The sequence below is a fragment of the Hemitrygon akajei genome, unplaced genomic scaffold, assembly GCF_048418815.1.
Source record: "Hemitrygon akajei unplaced genomic scaffold, sHemAka1.3 Scf000116, whole genome shotgun sequence".
Classification (NCBI taxonomy): domain Eukaryota; kingdom Metazoa; phylum Chordata; class Chondrichthyes; order Myliobatiformes; family Dasyatidae; genus Hemitrygon; species Hemitrygon akajei.
Window position 1 is genome coordinate 1,294,350 of NW_027332002.1, and position 18,301 is coordinate 1,312,650.

Consider the following 18,301-nt stretch of genomic DNA (forward strand, 5'->3'; position numbering starts at 1 on the left):
ACACAAAGCTGGGTGGCAGTGTGAGGAGGATGTTATGAGAATGCACGTTGACTTGGATAGGTTGGGTGAGTGGGCAGATGCAGTTTAATGTGGATAAATGTGAGGCTATCCACATTGGTGGCAAGAACAGGAAGGCAGATTACTATCTGAATAATGTCAAGTTGGGAAAAGGTGAAGTACAACAAGATCTAGGTGTTCTTGTTCATCAGTCACTGAAAGTAAGCAGGTACAGCAGGCAGTGAAGAAAGCTAATGGCCTGTTGGCCTTCATAACAAGGGGAATTGAGTATAGGAGCAAAGAGGTCCTTCTGCAATTGTACAGGGTCCTGGTGAGACCACATCTGGAGTATTGCCTTCAGTTTTGGTCTCCAAATTTGAGGAAGAACATTCATGCTATCGAGGGAGTGCAGCGTAGGTTCACGAGGTTGATTCCCGGGATGGCGGGACTGTCATATGCTGAAAGATTGGAGTGACTGGGCTTGTATACACGAGAATTTAGAAGGATGAGAGGGGATCCGATTGAAACATTTAAGATTATTAAGGGATTGGATACGCTGGAGGCAGGAAACATATTTGTGATGTTGGGGGAGTCCAGAACCAGAGGCCACAGTTTAAGAATAAGGGGTAGGCCATTTAGAACCGAGTTGAGGAAAACTTTTTCACACAGAAAGTTGTGGATCTATGGAATGCTCTGCCTGAGAAGGCAGTGTAGGCCAATTCTCTGGATGCTTTCAAGAAGGAGTTAGATAGAGCTCTTAAAGATAGCGGATTCAAGGGATATGGGGAGAAGGCAGGAACGGGGTATTCATTGTGGATGATCAGCCATGATGACAGTGAATGGCTGTGCTTGCTCAAAGGGCCAAATGGCCTACTCCTGCACCTATTGTCTATTGGTTGCACCCAACAGTCTGAGGGATTCAGAGGAACAAATTTGTAGAGAGTTTGCAGACTATGCCAAGAAACAAATGTTGATATAGTAAATGATTTTAACTTTCCAAATATTGACTGGGTCTCCCATACTGTAAAAGGACTAGCTGGTGTAGAGTTTCACAAATGTGTCCTTAATCAGCACGTAGAATTCCCGATGTAGAAGTGTGCAATAAGCTGTTAGGAAATGATCCAGGGTTAGTGACAGAAATTAGTGTATGGGAACACTTTGTAACTAGCGATCATAATGCCATGAGATTCCAAGTAAATATGGAAAAAGAGAGGTCTGGACCACGGGTTGAGATTCTAAATTGGAGAAAGGTCAGTTTTGATGGTATCAGAAAGGATCTGACAAGTGTGGTTTGGGACAGGCTGTTTTCTGGCAAAGGAGTACTTGGTAAGTGGGAGGCCTTCAGAAGTGAAATTTTGAGGGTGTGGAGTTTGTATGTGCCTGTCAAAATAAAAGTTGAAAGGTAACTGGTGCAGGGAACCTTGGTTCTCAAGAGATATTGAGGCCCCGGATATTTTGTTCCTCTAAATGCCTCAGACTGTTGGGTTCAACCAAGACTCATCAGTAGCTACAAATCATAATTCAATGTCCTGAGCATATCTGATTTTTTTATTTAGTTGTCTTCTGTTGGTTTCTAAAAACTTTCCAGTAGTTTTTGTTCTATTATTTGCCCTCTCTTTGGCTTCTCATTCCAGCCATGGTTGTGTCCTCCTGCCTTTCCAGTGCTACGTTGGATGTATCTACTATGCACCTCCCAAATTGCTCCCAGAATCTCCAGTCATTGCTGCTCCTTCATCATTCCTACCAGTTTCCCCTTCCAATGAAGTTTGGCCAGCTTCTCTGCCATAGGGATTTGATGAAGTTCCGTGAAACAGGTCATTCCGCCCATCTAGACTGCTGAAAATATTAAACTCTCTGATGCAACGATCTGCACTGGGATCATGGCCCTCCGTACCCCTACCTTCCAGGTACCCATCCAAACTTCTCAAATGGTGAAAGTGATCTGGCATGAACCACTTTTGCCGGCATCCCATTCCACACTCTCACGACCATTTCAGTAAAGAGCCTTTTCACATGTTCCCCTTGAATTTTCACCTTCCCCACTTACCCATGACCTCTGATTGTCATCCCACCCAACAGTGGAAAAAGCTGCTTGCATTTACCCCATCTATACCCTCATAATTGTGTATATTTGGAGCAAATTCTCAAAGCAATGTATAATTTCCTTGTTTATGTTTAGAGCTTTTTGAGGTGTATAAGATGATGAGGGTATTGATCGTGTGGATAGCCAGTGGTGTCTTTCCCAGGGTTGAAATGGCTAACACGAGGGTGCAATGGAAATGTGTACCAAGGGGATGTCAGGGGTAAATTTTTCACACCGAGAGCAGTGGATGCATGCAAAGCGTTACCAGTGGCGGTGGTATAGACGGAATCAATAGGGTCTTTTAAGAGGCTCTTGCATAGGTACATGGAGCTCAGAAAAATAGAGGGCTGTGCGTTAGGGAAATTCTCGGCAGTTTCTAGAGTAGGTTACATGGTCAGCACAACTTTGTAGGTTGAAGGGCCTGGAATATGTTGTAGACTTCAATGTTCTATGTTAAGCAGCGAAACAACATTTGCTGTACTCCAATCCTCCGGTACCTCCCCCATCACTAATGATGATTTAGTTATCTCTGCTAGGGCCGAGACAATTTCTGCACTTGCTTCCCCTGACGTCCGAGGGAGCACCTTATCATGCACTGAAGATTTATCCACTCACACCTGCCTTGGGAGAGCAAACATCTCCTCTTCCTTAATCTGTGCAGGGTGCACGATGTTAATGCCACTTTTCTCACACTTTCATCGACTCTGTGTCCAACTCCTGAGTACATAGATATGGAAAAAACATTTAGGATCTTCACCATCTGTTTTGTTTCCCAGCCCGGTCTTCCAGAGGACCAACTTTGTGCCTTGCAATCCTTTTGCTGTTAATCTGTCTCTAGAATCCCTGAGGATCTTTTCTGCATGGGCAACCTCATGCCTTCTTTTAGCCATCCTGATTTATTTCTTATGTGTTCTCTTGTATTTCTTATACTCCATAAGAACCTGCCTGCCTATCCCTGTTATACAACTCCATTTTGTGCGTCACCAGGGTCTCAGTATCTCTTGCAAACCAAGGATCCCTACAGTTTCTATCTTTGCCTTTTATTCTGACAAGCACATACCCTATTTGTACTTCCAGAATTTCGCTTTGAAGGCCTCCCATTTACCAGCAAACCTTTGCCTTAAAGCAGCCTGACCCAATCCACAGTTGCCAGATCCTAGTGTCATAATTCCAGGTGTTGATTGATGCCCTGAACACATCCGCCTTTCCTGCGATGCTCCTTGTATTGACATATACGGACGGGGCTCAGCATATTCACTGCACCATGCTCAACTTTTTACTTCCTGACTTTGTCTGAGAACAGAACAACATCTGTCTCTACAACCCCTCCACTATCTGTTCTGTCATTCTGTCCCATTCCCCCTGCAACTTTAGTTTAACCTCCCCGACCCTCACCTCCCACGATGCAGCTCTATTATCCATTTGGCTTTCATCTCCCAGATCAATGAATAGGAGGTGCATACTAGGTACAGGCAGATAGGAACAAATGGGGTACTTATGAAGTACAAGAAATTCAAGTGAACACTTATGAAAGAAATGAAAGAAGGCATGAGGTTGTTCCAGCAGACAAGGTGAAGGAGAATCCTCAGGGATTCTGCAGATACGTTAAAAGCAAAAAGATTGCAAGGAACAAAATTAATCCTCTGGAAGATCAGAATGGTAATCCATATGAGGTAACAAAACAGGTGTGGGAGGTTTTTTTTGCATCCGTATTTACACAGGAGATGGACACAGCATCTGTAGAAGTGAGGCAAAGCAACATCACCTTCATGGAACCTGTACAGATTACAGAGGTGGAGGTGTTTGCTGTCTTAAGGCAAATTGCCATGGATCAATCCCCAGAACCTGACAGGTTGTTCCCTGGGACCATGTGGAAGACAAGTGCAGAAATTGTCGGGACCCAAAGCAGAGATATGTAAATCATCCTTAGTGAGGGACTGGAGGATTGGAGGACAGCCAATGTTGTTCCGCTGTTCAAGAAGGGCTCTAAAAGTAAACTAAGAAATTTTACGATATATAAGTATTTGGATAGATGTGGACTGATTAAGGATAGGCAGCATGGCTTTGTGCATGGTAGGTCATGTCTAACCAATCTTATAGAGTCTCTCGAAGAAGTTATCAGGAAAGTGGATGAAGACAAGACAGTGGATGTTGTCTACATGGATGTTAACAAGGCACTTGACAATGTCTCATATGGGACGTTGGTCAAGAAGGTTCAGTCACTCAGCATTCAAGATGAGATAGTAAATTGGACGAGACACTGGCTTTGGGAGAAGCCAGTGTGTGGCAGCAGATGGTTGCCTCTCTGACTAGAAGACTGTGACTCGTCGTTGCCACAGGGATCAGTGCTGGATCTGTTGTTGTTTGTCATCTATATCAGTAATCTGGATGTTAACATGGTTAGCTGGATCAACAAATTTGTGGATGACACCAAGATTGGGGTGTAGTGACAGCGAGGAAGACTATCATGGCTTGCAGTGCGATCTGGACCAGCTGGAAAAATGCGTTGAGAAATGGAAAATGGAAGTTAATGCAGACAAGTGTGAGGTGTTACACTTTGGTAGGACCTACCAGTGTAGGTCTTACACAGTGAATGGTAGGTCATGGAGGAGTGTTGTAGAAGAAAGAGATCTGGGAATACAGGTCTGTATTTCACTCAAAGGGGTGTTGCAGTTCGATAGGGATGGAATGAAAGATTTTGGCATATTCGCCTTCATAAACCAAAGTACTGAGTACAGGTGATGGGTGTTATGTTGACGTTGTACAAAGCATTAGTGAGGCCTAATTTGGCGTATTGTGTGCAGTTTTGGTCACCTACCTACATGAACGTTGTAAAAGAGGTTGAAAGAGATCAGAGGAAATTCACAAGGACGTTGTCAGGTCTGGAGGACTTGAGTTACAAGGGGAGACTGAACAGGTCTGGGCTTTATTCCTCCCAATATAGAAGATTGAGGGGAGATTTGATGGAGGTGTTCCAAAATTATGAGGGTGAGATGGAGTAAATGCAAGCTGGCTTTTACCACTGAGATGGGGTGGGTCTACAACCAGAGACCATGGGTTAAGGGTGAAAGGTGAAACGCTAAGGGGAACATGAGGAGAAACTGTGTGCAGCAGGCTGAGGGTAGCAGACACCAACAGAATCAACAAACTCATTCGTAAGGCCAGTGGTGTTGTGGGGGTAGAACTGGACTCTCTGATGGTGGTATCTCAAAAGAGGATGCTGGCCAAGTTACATGCCATCTTGGACAATGTCTCCCATCCACTCCATAGTGTACTGGTTAGGCACAGGAGTACATTCAGCCAGAGACTCATTCCACTGAGATGCAACACTGAGCGTCATAGGAAATCATTCTTGCCTGTGGCCATCAAACTTTACAACTCCTCCCTCGGAGTGTCAGACACCCTGAGCCAATAGGCTGGTCCTGGACTAATTTCCACTTGGCAGAATTTGCTTATTATTTAATTATTTATGCAAAATATACATTTTTATATACTATATTTCTACCTATTCTTGGTTGGTGCGACTGTAATGAAACCCAATTTCCCTCGGGATCAATAAAGTATGTCTGTCTGTTCACACAAATAGTCATCCGGGTGTGGAATGAGCAGACAGCCCAAGTGCTGCACGCGAGCTCAATTTCAACATGTAAGAGGTTTGTATAGGTACCTGGATGGTAGGTGTACGGGAGTGGACAGTTTAAACAGTTCAACACAAACTAGATGGTCCAAAGGGCCTGTTTCAGTGTTGTACTTTTCCATGACTGTGACAGGAATAATACTAACATTCACTCGAATTCCGTTTAACAGCTGTGCAGACCTACCATACATCTGAGTAGGAGACATTTAAGGAAAGTTTCTCTGGTTATACAATTTCCACGCCTCTCTCGAACTGCTTACGAGGCATTGCCTTCTGCCGGGTGAGTTTCCAAAGAGATCACCAGCTCGTAACCCAGCACGGATGGAAAGCGTGCAGGAGAGCTGGCTGGGTTCGAACTCAGGACCTTTCGTCCCAAAGTCAGGCACTGACGCCACTATGCCACCAGCCAGGTCAGGAGATATTTACATTGCATTGAAACTGTGGCGCTTTAAATTAACAGTACATAAAAGAAAATCCCCAGCTGCATGTCAACAAAGGGTATTTGCATGAGAGTGTTTCAGTTACTGTGGGGCCAGGCACCCATGCAGCTCAGCTGGAGCAGGGAATAATAGCAATGGGGACTGAGCCAAGTCACGGATGGGAGACGGCAGAAATGCCCCATTCTCATAGAGACAGGAAGAGCATCAGAGAATTTGATGGTCAATCCAGATACCAGCACAGTGCCCAGTTAGAAGATGATTTTTCTCTCCAACTTGGGTTGAACTTCACTGTAACTGTGTGATGCCAGATCACACCTTGGCAACTAAAGTGATCTCATCTGACATGTTGTCTTTCACCCATTGATGGATTTTGTAAATCTTTTTACAGGTTAAAAATGACAAGGAATTTGACTACGTGAATCTCAACCACAACACACCAGTTTTGCTGTCTCTGTCCAGATATTTAAGAATTGGAGCAAGGGATTCAATCAATCATCCTTCCTGCTCAGACTGTGGGGAGGTATTCACTCTGTCATCTGACCGACTAGCACGCCCGTAATTTTACACAGGGAAAGGCCGTTCACCTGCTCAGACAATGGGAATGGATTCAGTTGGTCATCTCAACTGAAGATACATCAGCAAGTTCATACTGGACAAGGCCATTCACCTGTTCTGTGTGAGAGAAGGGATTGAGTCGATCTTCCCACCTGTGGAACACCAGTCAGTTCACATTGGGCAGAGGCTGGTCATCTGCTGAATTTGTGGGGAAGGATTCACTCTGTCAGCTGACCTAATGGCTCACCAGCGAGTTCAAACTGGGGAGAGGCCATTCACCTGCTCGGACTGTGGGAAGGGATTCACTTGCTCATCTCAACTGAAGGTACATCAGCGAGTTCACACTGGAGAGAGGCCATTCACCTGCTCGGACTGTGGGAAGGGATTCACTCAATCATCCAATCTACAGATTCACCAGCGAGTTCACACTGGGGAGAAGCCGTTCAACTGCCTAGACTGTGGGAAGGGATTCATTCAGGCAGCCAGCCTACTGAAACACCAGCGAGTTCACACTGGGGAGAGGCCGTTCACCTGCTCAGACTGTGGGAAGGGATTCACTCAGTCATCCCACCTACAGAGTCACCAACGTGTTCACACAGGGGAGAAGCCATTCACCTGTTCAGACTGTGGAAAGGGATTCTCTCAGTTATCCAATCTACAGAGTCACCAACAAGTTCACACTGGGGAGAAGCCATTCACCTGCTCAAAATGTGGGAAAGAATTCACTCAGTCATCTGATCTGCTGGCTCACCAGCGAGTTCACACTGGGGAGAGGCCGTTCACCTGCTCAGACTGTGGGAAGGGATTCACTTGCTCATCTCAACTGAAGGTACATCAGCGAGTTCACACTGGGGAGAGGCCATTCACCTGCCCAGAATGTGGGAAGGGATTCACTCAATCATCCAACCTACAGATTCACCAGCGACTTCACACTGGGGAGAAGCCTTTCACCTGCCCAGACTGTGGGAAGGGATTCATTCAGGCAGCTAGCCTACTGAAACATCAGCGAGTTCACACTGGGGAGAAGCCGTTCACCTGCTCAGACTGTGGGAAGGGATTCACTCAGTCATCCCACCTACATAGTCACCAACGAGTTCACACTGGGTAGATGCCGTTCACCTGCTCAGACATTGGGAAGAGATTCACTCAGCCATCTCCATCAAATGTGCATCATTGAGTTCACACTGGGGAGAGGCCGTTCACCTGCTGTGAATGTGGGAAGCGATTCACTCAGTAATCTAACCTTGTGACACACTACCGGGTTCACACTGGGCAGAAAGCTTCAATAAGCTTCATGCTGGATATTTGTCCATCACCGTTGCTGAATGAGATTTTTAGAGTGACTGTCGGTGCTGAACTCTGCAATTATTGCTGCTGCTCACCACACCCAGTTCTGCACCCTGGTCACTGGGCATGGGAGGAGTTTCTTCTGCTGCACATTCACCTTTAATGGGACTGGAGTTTAATATTCTGGATCTCTAGACAAATAAATCAGTTCTGTTTTGAACTCTGTCTCTGGTACTTAAGTGAATTTCTAACACAGCTAGTGTACAGTAGAGAGTCAACTCAGGCCAGCTGTATCCTGCCAGTGATTCTTTTCCATGACAGTCCTTTTAAATCCTCCCCTGTTGTTCATGTCTCCCTCTCCCTGTGGTGATGGGTTCCAAACAGTCACCACTCTGTGGGTGAAGAATATTTTGCAGACTGAAGAAGTCGAGCTGACTGCAGTTCTGTCTGAGATGTTCCTTGCCCCTCAAATCTCTGGGCTGAGGAAGAATGACAATGGGAGTTAACCTAAAAAAACAAACACGGGGAAATCTGCAGATGCTGGTAATTCAATAAACACACACAAAATACTCGTGGAATGCAGCAGGCTAGGCAGTATCTATCAGAAAAAGTACTGTCGACGTTTCGGGCTGAAACCCTCTGGCGGGACTAACTGAAAGGAAAGATAGTAAGAGATTTGAAAGCATGAGGGGGAGGGGAAAATGTGAAATGATAGGAGAAGACTGGAGGGGGTGGGATGAAGCTAAGAGCTGGAAGTGTGATTGGCAAAAGGGATACAGAGCTGGAAAAGGGAAAGGATCATGGGACGGGAGGCCTAGGGAGAAAGAAAGGGGGAGGGGAGCACCAGAGGGAGATGGAGAACAGGCAGAGTGATGGGCAGACAGAGACAAAAAAGGGGGAGGGGGAGAAAACTAAATATATCAGGGATGGGGTAAGAAAGGGAATTAACGGAAGTTAGAGAAGTCCTTCCAGGTAAGGCGACACTTCACCTGTGAGTCAGCTGGTGTGGTATACTGCGTCCGGTGCTCCCAGTTAAGACCTTTATATATTGGTGAGACCCAACGCAGACTGCGATACCGTTTCGCTGAACACCTACGCTCTGTCCGCCAGAGAAAGAAGGATTTCCCAGTGGCCACACATTTTAATTCCCCGTCCCATTCCCATTTTGATATGTCTGTCCATGGCCTCCTCTACTGTCTAGATGAAGCCACACTCAGGTTGGAGGAACAACACCTTATATACCGTCTGGGTAGTCTCCAACCTGATGGCACGAACATTGACTTCCATAGAAGAAAAAGTGAATTACAGAGAGAAGGGTTGTCCAAAATTGTTTAGAAAAGAACACTGGCAGGGATGACGACAGAATGGCTGAAATTTCTGGAAGCAATTCGGAAAGCACAGGATAAGCCATATGTACCAAAGAGGAAGAAGTATTCCAAAAACAAGATGATACAAGTGTAGCTAATGAGAAGGCAAAGCCAACATAAAAGACAAAGAGAGGACATATAACAGATCAAACAATGGTGGGAAGTTAGGGGATTAGGAAGCTTTTAGAAAGCAACAAAAGGGTACTAAGAAAGTAATTGAGAAGGGAAATATGGAATGCGAAGTTAAGCGAGCCAGTAATAAAGAGGATACCAAATGTTTCTTCCGATACATAAAGTGTGAAGGAGAAGTGAGAGTGGATATCGGACCACTGGAAAATGAGGCTGGAGGGATAGTAATAGGGGACAAGGAGCTCGCGGATGAACTGAATAAGTATTCTGCATCAGACTTCACTGTAGAAGACATTAGCAGCGGAAGTCCAGATGTCAGTGGTCAGAAGTGTGTAAAGGTATATTACTCGGGGAAGGTTCCTGTGAAACAGAAAGGTCTGAAGGTAAATACGGCACCTGGACCAGATGGTGTACACCCTAGAGTTCTGAAAGGATGGCTGAAGAGATTGTGGAGGGGGTCAGTAATGATGTTTGAAGAATCAATGGATTCTGTTGTGGTTCTGGAAGTCTGGAAATTTGGAAATATCACTCCACTCTTCAAGAAGGGCAAGAGGTGGAAGAACAGAAATTTTAGGCCAGTTTGTCTGACCACACTAATTGGGAAGATATTGTAGTTGGTTGTTGATGATCTGTTTTCAGGGTATTTCGAGGCACGTGATAAAATCGGCAACTCTCAGAATGTTGTCTTCGAGGGAAAATCTTGTCTGACAAGTATGTTGAAATTCTTTCAATTCATTGAAGTAACAAGTAAGATAGGCAAAGGAGAATGGGTTGATGATGTGCTTTCAGAGGTGGATTTTCAGAAGGTCCTTGACAAGGTGCCTCCCATGGGTCTGCTTAACAGGCTATGGCGTGATATTACAGGAACGATTCTTGTGTGGATAATGCAGTGGCTGATTGGCACGAGGCAAAGAATAGTAACAAGGGGGACCTTTTCTGGTTGGCTGCCAGTGACTTGTGGTGTTCCACAGGGATCTGTGTTAGGACCGATTCCTTTTGTGTTTTATGGTAATGAGTTAGATGGCAGAATCGATAGCACTTTTGCAACGTTTGCTGAAGATACCGAGATAGGTCGAGGGACAGGTACTTTTGGGGAAGTAGAGAGCCTAAAAAAGGACTTTGACAGATTAGAGGAATGGGCAAAGAATTGTTAGATGGAACACAGTGTAGAGAACTGCATAGTCATGCACTTTGGGAAAAGAAATAAAAGTGGCAGCTGAAATGCAGTGTAGGGACTGCGGGTCTGCAGTCAGGTTCTCCGGTTACCTCAGCATAATGTTGCACGAACATTATTAGCAAAATACTCCGATACAATATGGGTTTCAATTTGATACAGACAAAAGTGCCATGTTGGAACTACAAGTAAAGTACATTTTCACGGTGGTAGAGAAACACTCAAACACCCCACACCATCTCTGAAAACTTTTCCGAGCCCTATAGCACTCCTAATTTCTGTAAACCCCGCTGACCCCGACAGCACTCGCCATCTCTGCAAAACCCATCACCAACCACACTGGTATATTCAGCTGACCCGAGAAAGACACTGGCCATGGCAGATGGCAGGGTTTATAAAACACCCTCATGCTTTTTGTTTATAAACCTACCAATCTGTATGGTTATTGTGACTAACCCTCTTCCAACCTTGCCTCCTGTAGAAAAGCTATTTCTTTTTTATAGTTCCTTCATCCCCGCTACATTTTTTGACAGAATGAGGTTTTCCTTTCCAGGTCGTCAGAAATGTCCTCCTGCTTCAAAGATCGAAGTTTCCCTTCCACCACCATTGATGCCGATCTCACACCTGAGACTGACAGATACAGAACGAACCCCACACTCTCACAATGTAGCAGAGACTGACAGATACAGAATGAAACCCACACTCTCACACTGTAACAGAGACTGACAGATACAGAACGAACCCCACACTCTCACACTGTAGCAGAGACTCACAGATACAGAATGAAACCCACACTCTCACACTGTAGCAGAGACTGACAGATACAGAACGAAACCCACACTCTCACACTGTAGCAGAGACTGACAGATACAGAATGAAACCCACACTCTCACACTGTAACAGAGACTGACAGATACAGAACGAACCCCACGCTCTCACACTGTAGCAGAGACTGACAGATACAGAATGAAACCCACACTCTCACACTGTAGCAGAGACTGACAGATACAGAATGAAACCCACACTCTCACACTGTAACAGACTGACAGATACAGAACGAACCCCACGCTCTCACACTGTAGCAGAGACTGACAGATACAGAATGAAACCCACACTCTCACACTGTAGCAGAGACTGACAGATACAGAATGAAACCCACACTCTCACACTGTAGCAGAGACTGACAGATACAGAACGAACCCCACGCTCTCACACTGTAGCAGAGACTGACAGATACAGAATGAAACCCACACTCTCACACTGTAGCTGAGACTGACAGATACAGAATGAAACCCACACTCTTACACTGTAGCTGAGACTGACAGATACAGAATGAAACCCACACTCTCACACTGTAACAGAGACGGACAGATACAGAATGAAACCCACACTCTCACATTGAGGGAGAAACTGATAAGTCAGTAATGAAATGCATAGACTCACTGTGGAGTTAGAGAGTGTGTGTCTGTGTGTATGTGTGTGTGAGAGAGTGAGTGTGTCTGTGCATGTGTGTGTTTGTGCGTGAGAGAGTGCATCTGTGTGTGTATGTGTTTGTGGGTGTGTGAGAGAGTGTATATGTATGCGTGTGTCATGGTCCGGTCTGTGAAATCCACATTCTGGTTCACGATCTGGTCAAGTTCCTTATTTCAGGTTTTCAGATTTTCTCCAGTTTCTGTTGAGGCAGCTGATCCTCGTTTGGGCTGGCTTCATAAATAGATACAGGATTCCTCTGTCTGTAGCCCTTTCCTTCACCTTCTGCCTGGAGCCTTGCCTCGCCTGGAGCCTTGCCTTTCCTCACCTAGCCTCACTTGGAGCCTTGCCTCGCCTGTAACTCTTGCCTTCACTGCTGTCAAGTTCAACCACCGGAGCAAGATAGGGAACAGTCTTTCGTTGTTTTCAACAGTCTCTGTGTCCTCGCCTTCGCTAGGTAGGTCCGGCCATCAGCCGCTACCTTGTGTTAGAATCCGTCTCATCATAGTCTGCATGCTGTGTAATGAGTCCTGGCCCCATGTCCTGTACCCAAGTAGGGGTCTCAGCTCCGGTTCTGTGTAATGAGTCCTGGCCCCATGTCCTGTACCCAAGTAGGGGTCTCAGCTCCGGTTCTGTGTAATGAGTCCTGGCCCCATGTCCTGTACCTAAGTAGGGGTCTCAGCTCCGGTTCTGTGTAATGAGTCCTGGCCCCATGTCCTGTTTCCATGTAGGGGTCTCAGCTCCGGTACTGTGTAATGAGTCCTGGCCCCACGTCCTGTACCCAAGTAGGGGTCTCAGTTCCGGTTCTGTGTAATGAGTCCTGGCCCCATGTCCTGTACCCAAGTAGGGGTCTCAGCTCCGGTGCCGTGTAATGAGTCCTGGCCCCATGTCCTGTACCCAAGTAGGGGTCTCAGCTCCGGTTCTGTGTAATGAGTCCTGGCCCCATGTACTGTACCCAAGTAGGGGTCTCAGCTCCGGTTCTGTGTAATGAGTCCTGGCCCCATGTCCTGTACCCAAGTAGGGGTCTCAGCTCCGGTTCTGTGTAATGAGTCCTGGCCCCATGTACTGTACCCAAGTAGGGGTCTCAGCTCCGGTTCTGTGTAATGAGTCCTGGCCCCATGTCCTGTACCCAAGTAGGGGTCTCAGCTCCGGTTCTGTGTAATGAGTACCGGCCCCATGTCCTGTACCCAAGTAGGGGTCTCAGCTCCGGTTCTGTGTAATGAGTCCTGGCCCCATGTCCTGTACCCAAGTAGGGGTCTCAGCTCCGGTTCTGTGTAATGAGTCCCGGCCCCATGTCCTGTACCCAAGTAGGGGTCTCAGCTCCGGTTCTGTGTAATGAGTCCTGGCCCCATGTCCTGTACCCAAGTAGGGGTCTCAGCTCCGGTTCTGTGTAATGAGTCCCGGCCCCATGTCCTGTACCCAAGTAGGGGTCTCAGCTCCGGTTCTGTGTAATGAGTCCTGGCCCCATGTCCTGTACCCAAGTAGGGGTCTCAGCTCCGGTTCTGTGTAATGAGTCCCGGCCCTACGTCCTGTTTCCAAGGAAGGGTCCGGGCTCTGTGTTCCATGTTCCTGTCTTGCCCTCAACCAAGGCTCTGCATTCCTGTGTCTTCGTCGATCAAGTCAAGGCTTCGGGATCTCGTCCAGTCCTAGCCACGTCCAAGAACCTTGTCCTGTCCAAGCCACGGCTTTCTGTTGTCATCTTGTCCATGTGCCTCACCCGGCACAGGAATACCTTGCCCAGCCCGATGCTCGGGTTCCCTCGTCCTGTGGTGGACTTCCCTTGTCCTGTCCAGGAGTCTCACGTCCAGTCTTGTTGCCTCTCCTCGGCGTGTAGCCACATGTTGTCCTCGCCTGGTTCTGGGTCCTCGCCCGGTCTCTGGCTCGGAGCCCAGACCCAAGCATGGAAGATCCCAAGCCTCGTCATGTTGTCGCCTAGTTCCGGGGTCCGAGCCCGAGTCAAGACCCAGGCTTTGGGTCCCTGTCCAGTATCTGGCTCGGAGTCCTTGTCCAGGTTCCTAGTTCCCAGTTCCCAGTTCCTTGTTCCTCGTCCAGGTCCACTTTCCTACTCTCGTCCTAGCCCAGGCGCGGAATCCTTGTCTTGTCCAGGGCTTGTGTCTAATATAGCTTTATTTGATGGTGTGGCCTGATGTTACAGTTCTGCGAAGGGCACTCCAAAGAATATGCCAACGACACGGGCATTTTATGTTAAACAATGAGATCAAATCGGAATAGAATCTATACACGGCCGAAAGTATTTTGTTAAATCATGCTGTATTTACACCATGGAGAAACCTGTTGATGGCTGTGCTAGTAGCCCACAGGAGAGCGAGTGACAGCCTTATCAGCCCATTAGATTCCTATAGCTAATTGAACACCACAGTATTTCAGTATCTAACTGTTCGTCAGGTGGATTCAAGAGCAGCTTTGTCTGTCACTTTACCGTTCCTAAGTCCACAGCACGACTAAGAAATTTTATGCATATAAATTTTAAGATACATTAGAGTTACACACGAACGCACGTACACATGCGCACACACGCAGCCACACCTATGCACACATCCACATGCACGTAAACACACACATTCACACATGAACACACACACAAACACACATAGACACATATGCACATAAATATACATACACACAGATAATACAGATCGGGAGAAGATAGTTCAAGAGATGGAGGGGACCATGGACAGTTCTGGACTTAGCGAAGATATCGAAAATGAACATTATACTGGGGAGGCTGATCAGAATGACCTAAATACTGATGTCGTCCAGGGCTGATGGAGAACTGGACAGAGTGTCTGTATACACAGCGGGTATGTTTTATATCTGGTGGCACCTAGTGGGACGGGGTGGGGTGGGTCTGGTGCCTGATGGGGAACTGGACAGAGTGTCTGTGTACACAGCGGGTATGTTTTATATCTGATGGCACATAGTGGGACGGGGTGGGGTGGGTTTGGTGAAAGTGGAGCTGCTGAATTACGAAAAGCTGAACGATATTAACTGAAAGTCTGCAGGTGGAGACAGAGAGAGGTTTCATGTGCCCCTGGATCCAGAGCACATTGAGGAGAAACGGATGTCTTTGTAGATGAAACAGCAGGTGTGCCAAAGTTGCTGAAAATGCTGGAAACATCGATTCCGGATTGCTTGTGGAAAGAGAACCACAGTGAAAGTATCAGGTTGGAAAACGGGAACAGTCATGACTGTTGCCAATGCAACTGTGGAAAATGAACCCGCTCATTGTTCACTTACTGGTCACATTGCACATTTTGGTCAACTAACACATAGGAATCTGTATGAGGTAATGTCAATAATATTGACGTGTTCGTGTTACATCCCCACTGAATTTACACCTGAGACACTTCCGGTGATGTAATACGTTTGTTCGGTAACAATGGTCGGAGTTGGGACCATGTCACTGGAGATTGATCCCCTGTATAAAGCATAGCCTCTTGCAGCCCAGAATGTCTTCCCATGCTGTGGAATTCAGAGCAACAGCGTTCACTGCGTCACTCAAATGGGATCTACAGTAATGTGGCGGATTGAAGAAATTTACTACCCTGTTATTTCAGCCGTTGGAATTCCCGGTAAGCCGCTGTCACACCTGCAAACGGCAGAAACTGAGAGTTAATTCCGATGTTCTGAAGTGTTTCTCTCGCTACTTGTTTCCACAGCCACCTGCCTATTTCCGTGACTAGTCAATAATTTCTCTGTTTCCCTCCTTTTCTCTTGCAGTTTACTTGGTTGTGATTGTTATCCTGTTCCGAGGAAAGTGCGGTCTCTCCACTTGCTACCTGCTGGGAATGGCAGTGGCCGATTATCTCTGATTTATGATTTAATCGTTATCTCTGACCCTCTGCTGAAGTGGACTGTTTACATATACTTTAAGTCTTCCTTCCTCTATAGGACTCCCGTTTGCAGGGTCATTTATTGCCTGCTTTTAGCAAGCACCGGGGTCTCTGTCTTGCTGACAGTCGTGTTCACCTGTGACAGATTTGTGGCCATTTGTTGTGACAAGCTGAAAAACAAAACATTGCATCGAAAGAACGGCGGCTGTGGTTATCGGGGCAGTGAGTGTTCTGTGCTGTTTACAAAGTTTCCCTTTTTACTTTACATTTGAGCTTTTGATGATAATTAGTGGAGTTTTCTATGGCTGTGCGAGCAAAGCGAGCTTCCATACGTCGCCTTCGTGGATCGCATTTCACATGTTTCTTCGCATTTTTATACCTTGTCTCCCGTTTGTTCTGATTTTATTGGTCAATGCTCGGACAGGTAGATGGAGTTTTTCCGCCAATGAAGTCCGGATGGAGCTCCGGGTCCGCAGCAACGGAAAGAATGACAAGGACCCGGAGATGGAGAACCGAAGGAAATCGGTCGTTTTACTATTGAGTATAACTTGTAGTTTTGTATTTCTGTGGTTAACACGGCTGGTATTCGATATCTACCGACGGGTTGCAAACATCACCCTATATTTGGGCATGGATCCGATTAATATCGTGGGCTCCACGGCGATGATGCTGTAGATCCTCAGCTCCTGCACCAACACATATATTTACGCCGTGACTCAGAGCAAGTTCAGAGAACAGCTGAAGAACGCGGTGAAATACCCCCTGAAACTATTAACTAATTTCATTAGAACGACCGTTGGTCTCTACAGTGGAATGACATCAGTCGCCATTTTCCTACATAAGGTATCCGCTTGCCGATATGTAGAACCACGGTTAACAATTGAGCGCTCTGAAATACGCATGCATTTCCTGGTGATATATTTCACTCGCCGACTACCCTGTATAGGTGAAATTCGTCCTTCATCAGATATGCAATATGTAAGCATCAGCTAAGCTGTAATTCACTCCGATGAACGCTCTGTAGAAGACGGGAACTGACGGGGACGGTTCACTCATGCCCCGCCCGTTTTATTTTCCTTCTCTTTGTTCGGTCTCATCCTTCGTCCTGGTGATGCTCACGGTGTTTTACTCCGGGCTGGTCCAGTCAGAGTGGATCATCTTCCTTTTCAATATCCTCCCCACTGTTTCTCATTTTCCTATTCAGTGATGCTCTCGATGTTTTGCTCCCAATCTCTCAGTCGATCCCCTCGATTCCAGCGTAAACTCCACATCGCCTGTATACAAATTTTGAATGATGAGTTGCAGCATGAGGAATCATTATCGGACCTTCAAACAACGGAGTCATATGTGTTTTGTTTTCTTTTTCAACATTCTCTCCATTTCCAGACTGCTCTCTCTTTGTCCTTTCATATCTCCGTCTTTTCTATGTTCACCTCCCAAGGCCCCGTGACAATCTGCTTCCTTACTTCTCCCTCTGTTGTCTGTTTCTCTCTGTCCACAAGCCTGGTCCCCTGCTGAATATCTCATTGCAGTATGTAGGAATATATAATTACACTGATAATAAATGTGCGTTGAACGTTAAAGAACCAAAGGAACAGGAAAATATATTTGATCTGTTTTTCTCTCTGTGGAACTAACTGGATTCTATCTGGGTATGTAATTGATTTTTGGTAAAAAAAGATACTGGAAATCCTAATAAAACGAGTCAGCTGTAATTACCTTTCATCGTGAGGGGGAAAAAACACAATACCTCTTGTCTGCTGATTGGAGGAGTCTATCTTTTGCATTGATCATCTGATGAGGCAAGCCACACGTAGAAATATCGCAGAATTGCTTTAAATAGTGCTCTACTACTCTCTGCGGAACATTACTCAGTTTGTAGAATTTCCTGTTCCGTCCAACTGAGGACCCGTCTTCCACCCAATCGGAGTCTTACAACATCACTGAAGTAAGAGTTGAGACGACGGATAACTTTTCGAGCACTTGCTGATCCTCCACCTGTCTACGTATAGTCCGCAGTCTTGGATGCAGAACCATCAATTTCATCATGGTAAAATGAAGCTGTCCCAACACATCCCTGTGGAAAACTACTAGTCACCGGTAGACAGTCAGAAATTCATCCCTTTGGTCCCACACTTTCCCTACTATCAATCAGCCAATACTCTATGTATACTGCGCGGATTCATGTGAGGAATCTTTTCAAATTTCTTCTGAAAATTGAAGTGTACAACATCCACTGATTTTAATTTGTTCATCCTGCTTGTTATTTCCTCAAAGAATTCCAATGGGTTTCCCTTTCCCTTAATCC

The 18,301-nt window shown here is 46.2% G+C and overlaps 1 protein-coding gene across 7 annotated transcripts in view; it reads left to right on the forward strand.

The window, feature by feature from the left end:
- LOC140723506 (uncharacterized) overlaps positions 1-8,219 on the forward strand; it is a 321,455-nt gene extending 313,236 nt beyond the window's left edge. For 5 of the 7 annotated variants that reach the window (XM_073038071.1, XM_073038068.1, XM_073038067.1 and 2 more), the window contains one exon: positions 6,546-8,219. In XM_073038071.1, the coding sequence (XP_072894172.1) occupies positions 6,951-7,820 (870 nt within the window). In that variant the 5' untranslated portion in view covers positions 6,546-6,950 and the 3' untranslated portion in view covers positions 7,821-8,219. Of the gene's footprint in view, positions 1-5,977; positions 5,998-6,026; positions 6,128-6,545 lie in introns of those variants that run through there. The other 2 variants (XM_073038073.1, XM_073038072.1) reach the window with 2 other exon arrangements.
- Positions 8,220-18,301: the final 10,082 nt, after the last annotated feature.